This window comes from Hibiscus syriacus, unplaced genomic scaffold (assembly GCF_006381635.1).
Source record: "Hibiscus syriacus cultivar Baekdansim isolate YM2019G1 unplaced genomic scaffold, ASM638163v2 tig00116989_pilon, whole genome shotgun sequence".
NCBI lineage: Eukaryota > Viridiplantae > Streptophyta > Magnoliopsida > Malvales > Malvaceae > Hibiscus > Hibiscus syriacus.
The window spans coordinates 3,239,573-3,249,402 of record NW_024063508.1 but is presented as its reverse complement, the minus strand read 5'-3'; the positions used below and the strand labels follow the sequence as shown (position 1 = coordinate 3,249,402).

The 9,830-nt window shown below is 38.5% G+C and overlaps 2 protein-coding genes across 2 annotated transcripts; both read left to right on the top strand.

Moving 5' to 3' along the window:
* The first annotated feature begins 7,882 nt into the window (after positions 1 to 7,882).
* Positions 7,883 to 8,251, top strand: LOC120193224 (uncharacterized mitochondrial protein AtMg00310-like). The gene has a single exon (XM_039195779.1). The coding sequence runs from the start codon at positions 7,883 to 7,885 to the stop codon at positions 8,249 to 8,251; it is 369 nt and encodes a 122-aa protein (XP_039051710.1).
* Positions 8,252 to 8,349: 98 nt separating this feature from the next.
* LOC120193223 lies at positions 8,350 to 9,572 on the top strand. Its single transcript, XM_039195777.1, has 2 exons — positions 8,350 to 8,424; positions 9,255 to 9,572. Exons 1-2 carry the CDS (start codon positions 8,350 to 8,352, stop codon positions 9,570 to 9,572), a joined length of 393 nt encoding a protein of 130 aa, XP_039051708.1.
* The last annotated feature ends 258 nt before the right edge of the window (positions 9,573 to 9,830 follow it).

Here is a 9,830-nt window from a genome sequence, read left to right as displayed (position 1 = left end):
GCAAAGGAACAATGTTGAATGAGTTTGCTGAATTTGTAGAGCAAAATAATACTGCAATTTCTGAAAAATATGATTTGGACAGGTACTTAGAAACTGTTAATATACCATTTGTTGATGATTTTGATATTCTTAACTGGTGGAAAACAAATGGAAATAATTATCCAACTCTCCAACAAATAGCAAAGGATATTTTGAGCATTCCTGTCTCCACTGTCCCATCAGAATCTGCATTTAGTACAAGTGGAAGAGTAATTGGTCCTTATCGTAGTCGACTACTTCCGGAGACGATTGAAGCATTAATGTGTGCTCATAATTGGCTTTGGGCCGATATTAAAGGTAATATTATTATTTAGTTGATATTAGTTGTCAAATTGTGCTTAATTATCTTATTAAAGTTTAGTTACTAACTTATATTAGTTTTACTTTCTATTATATATGTAGGTAGTGGTGAATTTAAATTGGAGCGCTCTCAATTGGAGGAAATAGAGAATGATGATTGTAATACTGGAGTATCAGATGTCACAAGTATTGCCTGAAATTTTAGAATGTTGTGCCAAAGAACAAAAACATTATGTGTTTGTCATTTATGTTTCTAGACTTTAATTATGTCTTTTATTATGGTGTGTTTATGTACTTTAAGATCTATATTAACACTTAACTCATATAATCCTTGGATTATTTTATTATGTTTCTTAATGGACATGTTTTTTTTTTATGTTTGTTGCTTATGTATAACTTAAGTTTGCTATTAGGCGGGTCTAGACGAGTACGTCGCTAGTGGGTAGTGGGTGTGGGGATGGATTTGAGAATATACCCGTGTGGGCGGGTGTGGATTTGAAAATTTGTACCCATCATGGGTGGTGGGCGGGTGGTGGATTCAAAAATATTAGTTGGGTATGGGGATGGGGGAGGGGGTATCCGCACTCGACCCGTCCGTTTGCCATCCCTAGTTGTGAAGTATATCCGACGTGATCAGAATGTCATTGCTGACCGGTTTGCTATTTCGGGTGGAGGATCACCCATTGGATCCACTGTGTCATGGATCCACTGTTTCATGGATCCACGTAGGAAGTTATCTTCACTGCTATTCAAGGATAAACTTGACTCTGGCTGAAAACTTTATGTTTCTGTTCTCATAAAAAAAAGTTTTAGACACTAAATATAACTACCAAAACCTTAGCTTATTCGAATTTTCATTGTTTTATAGAAGTAATTTTATTTTTCAAAATAAATCTTAAATATAATGATAAAAGGTAAATTATTTTAAGTGTAATAGGGATGAATTTATATTTGAGATAGTTGATACCATTGGAACTTTAAAGAAAGTATGTGAATTATTTAAGGCAGTGTGAAAAACGTCATTTAAAATTGTCTTTGTGCACTGATGATGATATTATGAACTTTAATACATTATAGTTGAATCATATTTATATATAGAGAGAGAGAGGTAGTTTTCACAGTGTAACTTAAAATTATTGGGTAAATAAAAGGGTAAACTACTCAGTTGATCACTTATCTATTTAGCTCTTTTACTTTTGTCATCGATCTTTCAATTTTGTCAATCACACCACTAACTATTTAATTGTTTCAATCAAGCTGCTAACAGTTGATGGAAATGATGACATGACAGTTAAAAGGAATTAACATAATTATACATTTAGTCATTATTTATATATGCTAACAAATTTGGTCTTAAATTAAATAAAGATTAATAAATTAACCATTCAATCAGGATTTAACATATGTCAGCGTATGGTCATGACATGTGTCATTAGGACACGTGTCACCATTTGATTAAAAGATTTTTTTATTATTTTCAATTTATTTAATTAAAAAGTTTTTTTATCAGATGGTTATTTCCATTTTCCCTTATATATTTTTTTTTTTTGGCATTGGTTATACTATCAATATATGTACTATAGCGTATTTCTTAGTACAAATGATGATGCTAGGTCAGTGGCTCTAGCATGTGCCCTTCTTTTGCGTGACCCATGTTCGATTTATTTGATTTGAAGAAAAAATATTTAATTAAATAAACTAAAATTAATAAAAAAAATCTTTCAATTAGGTGGTGACACGTGTCACTAATGACACCTTTCATGACAATGTGCTAATACATGTCAAACCTTATTTAATGATTAATTTATTAAATTTTATTTAATTTATGACTAAATTGATAGCATATATAAATAATAAGGGCTAAATGTATAATTATGTCAATTCCTTTTAATTGCCATGTCATCATTTCCATTAACTGTTAACGGCTAGTGGCTTGATTGAAATAATTAAATAGTTATGTGGTGTGATTGATAAAATTAAAGGATCGATTGCAAAAGTAAAATGGCTAAATTGTTAAGTTATCAACTGAGTAGTCTATTCTAAATAAAAACAAACAAATAAAATAAATAAATAAATATTTATTAAAAATTAATCTCTATAAATTAACAATGATTAGATAGATTATATCCCTATATACATAGAAATATAATTGAACAAATACATATAGATGTGTTTAAAACTCCGTGATCAAATATATGATTCATTCGTGTTTCAATTCATCAGCCGTCAAACACTTTAAAACAATGTGGAGGCTAAATACTCTATTCCATGCATACATAGATGCAGGGATTTGAATGTCTACTGGTAGCGTAGAGAGAGAATATCCTCTCCCTTCTCTCTAGAGGTTGTCCTCTTTGGTTCTTTCCCGGTCTTTTCCATGTTTCGTCATGGAGTTCAGGTTTAGGAGGTCCCCCGGTGGACATCAAAATGGCCATGGTAAATCGGTTATGTTAAGGTCTTAGGTTCCGGTCGAGAGTATCTTTTCCAGTGTCACTTTTGTTCTTCATACTTTGTTGGAAGACAAGACGGTACAAGTAATTATGTTTTTTTATTCGAGTTAGTTATTCGATTTAAGTTTTGTGCAGGGTCTCCTTATGGAGCAAAGGTGCCGAAACTGGATAGAGAGAGGTGAAATTGATAAAGGGAGTTTCCATTGGATGCTTCAATTACTTAGTTGTTCAAAGAAACGAAAGTTGGAAATTATGAAGGAGACAGAGGTTTGGAAGCCCTATTATAGATGCAACAAGGTCAGAAAATGGTTGAAGAAAGATCAACCTACTCGTCAAAGGTTGGTTGCACTAACAGGAATGTTAAATGGCCAAGTGGAAAAGAAGATTCCGAGCTGGAAAAGTACTGGGGTGTTTGATCGAGGGAAGGGGGAAGAAGGAAGGTTCACAAGTTTCAAGAAAAGATCACGCAAATCATTCTTGTACTGTGGAAGAAAGTTGAAGGAAGATTTTGTAGTACGGGCTGCTGATTTGATTTCTTTTAAGATTGGGAAAAAGGTGCTGGCTACGGTAAAAAGAGGGATTATGAGATCAAATTATGGTAAAATATCTCAAGGACCCGATTGTATAGAGGAGGATAGATACGAGGATATATGCCTTGGACCACTAAATAGTAGGATATTAGCAAAGGCAAACTGTAAGGACCGAGGTAATGATAGGGAAAGGGATAATCTTCTACTCTCCTTTCGTGTCAATCCTTCAAGATATCAAAGTTCAAACCGGGGAAAAGTGAGCACTGACCAAGGATTTATTAAAGAAGAAAGAATCACGGGGACAAGGAACAGATCACGTAAATCGTTCAAGTACTACAGTAAGGATTCTAGGAAGAGACATGGCGCTGTTATCAAAATTTAGAATAAGTACGGAACGATTGAAGGTACTACGACTCTTGTTAAAGGAAGAAAGAAAAAGTCCAACATTGGAAAACTTTTCCGAGGAAAGGTTGATTTACGCAAGGAAGGACAGTGGTGCAGCTACAAGGAAGTCAACTTTACCTTGCTGGCAGAACCTATTCACACAATGATGGGTACAAAAGGGATAAAGGAAGGTATTATCGGGGGCAGGTGGGGAATCGATGTTACAGCAGGCACATTCCTCGCTGCACCGGCTGTGTTCAAGGAAGCAATCGAGGCAGTGGCATGTTACACAAACGTGGAAATAATAGTACGATACAGGGTAATATCTGATGGGTAAAAGGAGTTGGCAGACTTGGTCAACGCCTTGGGAAATTTCAGGATGATGTGGAATCGGGTCACAAAGTGGATTGGAAAATAAGGAGAAGGCGAGATAATATTTTTTCAAAGGAGAGACAAAAGACTTTTACCCCGTTTGCTTTGGTCATTTTTGACTTTTGTTTGCTAATTGCTAGATCGCCCGGTCACACAACCATTCTTTATTTCACCTTAACGTTCTTTGCTCCTAGAGTCAAGATGTCGGTAGAGGTAGCTTATCTCATGCAATAGCTACATTTCACTGGGGAAGAATCGGAAGAAATAGAAACTCCAAGAGTCATAAGTGAAGAAGACCTTGTGATTATGGATCACTGGGTTGTGGCTAAGCTCATCAGTTACAAGAAAGCTGACTGCGAAGTTATATTGAAAGTGTTTCGTTCCATTTGGGGGAGCGGAAGGTTGGAAGATTCCATCATATTACGGGAAAACATGTTCCTATTTCAATTCAAATCCTTGGACGATAAACTGGCAATTATGAGGAGGACCACGTGGAGTTTCAATGGAAATATGTTAGCCTTGGCGCACTATGACCCAACGCTTAGCTTGGAGGAGTATGATTTCACGCCATTAGCCATTTGAATTAGAATCCACAAGCTTCCATTAGGGCTTATGCGCAAGATAACGACCATAAAAAACGACAACAAACTTGGCCAAACTATAGCGGTCGATATATGGTCAGGCGAAGGGAAAATGAGAGACTATCTCCGAGTACGACCAAGATACGTTAAGATGGGGAAAATGGCCAGCCAAGGAGGTGCATTCTCAAGTATGAACATCTTCCATCATTTTTCCATTGGTGTGGAATCATTGGCCACATTCTCATTCAATCCCCAGGGTACTCAACAAAGCTTCAAGAGCCACTGTAATACGGGGACTAGATCTGTGTGACGTCAACAAGAATTATGGAGGAGAGCAGCTGCACGAGGCGTGAAGGGGTAGTGTATATAGATAGTGAATCATCCAACAATTCTCTCTTTCAGACAGAGAATAGCCAGACTTTGGGTAGACTTTGGAGGAACGTTCGAGGCCGACCTTGGATCCCGGGAAGATACATTCTCCAGTCATTTAGATCTAACCCCGAAGATGAGAACCATTCTACTCATGCAGATAGTTTACCACCACATGTTTTTGTTATTAGAGATTCAGCAAGAGAAGAGGAAAATTTCTAGAATGCAAATCTGAGTGTTCGAGTAGAAATTGAGTCCTCAAGTTCGGGTAAACGCAAGGGAGGAGATAATGGCAAAGGTAAAAATAAGTACAAGAAAGCACTTCGGCATGATCTGAATACTACCATGTCCACGGTGAACTTATGTGTTGGAACTAGCGAGGAAGAAGACCCCAGCGAACCCGCAAGTTAGCAGCTGAGGGATGTATTTCTTACGGCGGTGACTGAGGTACAACCTCGCCGATCTCCATTATAGCTTTATGCTGGAACTGTCGAGGGCTTGGGAACCCATCGATAGTTTAGGAGCTGCGAGGACTCATCTCTGAAAAGGATCATCTACTTGTTTTTGTGTGTGAAACTAAAATTCGAAAGAATAAGGTGGAGTCGATCAGACTCACTACGATGATGCATGGTTGTCTATCGGTGGACAGATCAGATAATGGTGTTGGGCTTTTACTACTATGGAAGGAAGGCATTAATGTCTCATTGAGAAGTTTTTCTAACCTTTACATTGATGTGGAGATAAACTGGAAATAGCACCATTTCAGGTTCATGGGGTTTTACGAATGAAGCGCTTGGGCAGACAAAAGAAGAAACTGGAAATTATTGCAAATTTGGCCTCCTCTTCTTCACTCCCATGGTGTATGAGAGTGGATTTCAATGAGATATTGCATGCTTACAAGAACGAGGGAGGAAGAAGATGGGCTAATGTTCACATGAATGGCTTTCAAAGTTGTCTTTGGGATGCAGATTTATGGGACATCCGGCCTAGGGAAGGATGGTTTACATGGTCGGGTGGAACCAATACTAGAACTTTTGTTACGGAACACATCAACAGATTTGTGGCCACAAATGTTTGCAGGCTTATGTTTCCCGATTACTCAGTGACTACAATTCTGACCTCTTTCTTGAACCATTGTGCTCTTTTCCTGTTTTTGGAAAGTGTTGATGCCTCTCGGCCACCTAGAATTGATTACTTCAAGTTCGATGTTTGTTGGGTGAAAGAGGAGCAATGTACGGACATTGTAAGATCGATCTGGGAGAACCGAGATGATTTATTCTTGTGCAAGGTTAAGAAGGCAGGAGATAAACTCGGAAGGTGGCAAAGGACGAGACGGTCGCAGATGAAGAGAGATAAAAGGCGACTTAGAGACCGAATTCTTCAATTGGATTCGGCTCCAATTTCGGACCTTGTTTGCGAGCAGCATTGTCAGGCCATGGCTGAACTCAAAGAGATTATTGACAAGGATGAGGCTTACTGGTTGTAGAGATCAAGGGTTGCATGTTTGAGGGAAGGAGACAGAAACACTACCTTCTTTCATGCTAGAGCTAATGGAAGGAGAAAGAAAAACTGGATAGAAGGTATTGAGAGTGAGGAAGGAGTTTGGTGTGACCAGTTGGAGGATATCTTCGATGTGGCCACAAGTTACTTCACCTATCTCTTCCACTCTTCAGGAGCCGAGCCCGATGATTAGATTTTGTAATCCATTGATCACTTTGTAATGCCAATGGACAATGAATTGCTCTACCATAACTTCACCTCGGAGGAAGTCATCCATGCCTTTTCGCAAGTAAACCCACATAAAGCTCCTGGTATTGATGGTCTATCCGATCATTTCTACCGTAGTTTTTGGAATATTGTTGGCCATGATTTTGTTTGTCTTTTCCTTGATTTTCTGAATGGTAATATGAAATTTGCTGATGTTAATCGCACTATAATAGTGCTTGTTCCCAAAATAGGCAGTCCAAAATTAATGAAAATTTTCCGATCGATTAGCCTTTGCTCGGTCGTCTATAAGGTTGTGTCAAAAGTCATTGTTAATCATTTAAAGCCTTTGATGTTAAAATGCATTGCTGAAAACCAATGTGCTTTTGTTCTGGGTAGGCATATCTCGGACAACTTTCTTGTTGCTCACGAGTTAATTCATTTCCTTAAAGGATCCAAAAACGGACCAAATAAGGGGACAACTATTAAGTTAGATATGGAAAAAACATACGATAGGGTTGAATGGGATTTTGTGTTGAATGTTATGATTCGAATGGGGTTTGATGATTACTTTTTTAACCTCATCTGTAATTGCATTAGCTTTGTTTCCTTCCAAATTAGGCTTAATGGTGCTTTGTCCGATCTCTTTACCCTAGAAAGGGGACTCCGGCATGGTGACCCCTTGTCCCCATATTTGTTCTTATTTTGCGTACAGGGACTCTCAGCTTTGCTTCTTGAGGCACAAATGAGAAATGATATCAAATGCATTCGGGCTAGCATTCAAGGACCTCGAATCTCTCACCTCCTCTATACAGATGATAGCATCCTATTTGTGAAGAACTCCATTTAGGAACTGAGAAAAATCAAAAGCATCCTATTGAAATATGAAAGGGAATCAGGACAGAAGGTCAACTTCAAGAAATCCAACATCTACTTCAGCCCCAATACTCCAATCTCTTATTGAATGGTTTTCCTTAATTTGCTAGGAGTAGCGGAGGCTCAGGATCCAAGAAATTACCTTGGTTTGCCACTTGCAGTCGGGAACGATAAGAGAGCGGCCTTCAACTTCATCAAAGATAGGAATGTTAAAATAATTCAAGGGTGGACCAAGAGACTTATATCCTTCTGAGGTCGAGAAATTTTTATCAAGTCTATGGTTCAAGCACTTCCAGCGTACTCCATGTCTTGCTACCTGTTGCCAAAAGGTGTTATTGAGGATATTAAGACCCAAGTGAGGTCGTATTGGTGGTCGGGCAAGAAGGATACTAGAGATTGGGATATGATTACTTGGGATAAGGTTTGTCGGTCCAAAAGATTTGATGGGAAGGGTTTCAGGGACCTAAAGTTGTTCAATATTGCCCTCCTGGGCAACCAAGTTTGGAGACTCATTCATGACGAGAAGTCACTACATTTAAGGTTCTCAAGGCCAAGTACTTCCCTTGTTCAAATTTTCTTGAAGCCAAACTTGGGGATAAGTACTCTTATGAGTGGGCAAGCATTCTTAAGGCCAAATATGCACTAATTGAAGGCTTTTTCTGGAGAGTGGGGATTAATAGCTCGACACGGATGTTCCTGAACAAATGAGGGGACTCATGCCCTCTTCGGTGGAATGAAAGATACATGGATAGCAGTGTTGATCCTGTTAAGGTGGCGGATTTTATGCTTCCTGATTATCCCAGATGGGATGAGAATAAAGTTTGAACGGTGTTGTCAAAGGAAGATGCAACTCAGGTACTGAAGACATTGATTGCACCCACCCATGGTGACAAAATTATTTTGTGCCACCATAGCTTAGGTTCCTACTCGACCAAGTCGGGTTATAATTGGTAGAAGATTCAAAATAGCCCGACTATGGTCTCGAAGATAATCTAGAATGTTATTGCTAAGGCAAATGTTCTCCCAAAGATTAGAATCCTCGGTTGGAGACTCTTTCATGAAGCTCTTTCAACTGGGAAAAACTTAACCAGACCAGACTTGGGGATGGTATTTGTAGCCTTTGTAATGCCTCCATGGAATTGGCTCTGCACGCGATTAAGAATTACCCTAAGTTGAAACCTATCCTCAGTGTGTCGGGACTTCCCCAAGCTATTGTTTATTATGAAGGGACCTCCTGATGCGATTGGTTTAAGTATATGTTCTCCAAGCTAAACCGAGAAGGATTTGATTTATTCCTAACGTTACTTTGGAATGTTTGGAATCATAGGAATAAATAGATCCATGACGCTGAGCTGTAAACGGATAGAGACGTCATTTTAAAAGCTTGGAATCTTCTTGGTGAGTTTAAACAGGTCTCCAATCTGTTCACTATCCTTAGCAGAGAGACCCCTCCCCGTCGAATTCGCAAGTGGTGTAAAACACACAGGATTGATCAAGATCAATGTGGATTGAGCGTTTTGTCATGAATCTCAGAAGGTCGCTGTTGGCATTGTGGCACGAGATTCAAACGGAATGGTCCTTAGAGGAATGGCTACGCAGATTGAACTTCTAATATGGATGAATCAGCGAAAGCTTATGTGTTTACGCAGGGAGTTAGACTTGTTGTCGAGAATGGGTGGAGCAATGTGTTAATAGAAGGAGATACTATCTCGGTAGTGAACAAATTGACTAATCGATCTATGAACAAGACCCAGGACCTCTCTACAATTGGATTGTTGCTCAATGAGGCTCGCTCCCTTCTTGATGACTCTCCATCCTTCAAAGTTCACTATGTTTGTAGGGAAGCGAACAGAGTGGTCCACTCGCTGGCTCAATCGGCTTTATCGAACCATAATCCGGTTTGGTTTTTCCTGGATGAACCTGAATGTATTAAGCAACTTGTTATCTTTGATGCTATTGGAATATAAGCTATTTATTTCCTAAAAAAATAGATGCATGTATTTGAATAGTGCTATGTATATTGTAATATATTACACCCGCTACATAGTGTGGAGTGTGGAGTGTGGAGTGTGGTTCCACCCCAAATATGACATCCAAATTTTTTTATATATCTATTAGGGTATCTGGATTTTTATTTTGAGATCTCCATTTTCTACAGTATTCATGGAACTTGTCTCGTTGAGATGACGAGTTCTAATAAAAAATATTTTATTTTTTAAACTCAT

Coding starts and splice junctions, on each gene's coding strand:
- LOC120193224 (XM_039195779.1), top strand. CDS start 7,883: ATGGTTCAAGCACTTCCAGCGTACTCCATGTCTTGCTACCTGTTGCCA.
- LOC120193223 (XM_039195777.1), top strand. CDS start 8,350: ATGGATAGCAGTGTTGATCCTGTTAAGGTGGCGGATTTTATGCTTCCT. Junction 8,425..9,254: donor CCAGATGGGATGAGAATAAA/GTTTGAACGGTG, acceptor GTGTTTACGCAG/GGAGTTAGACTTGTTGTCGA.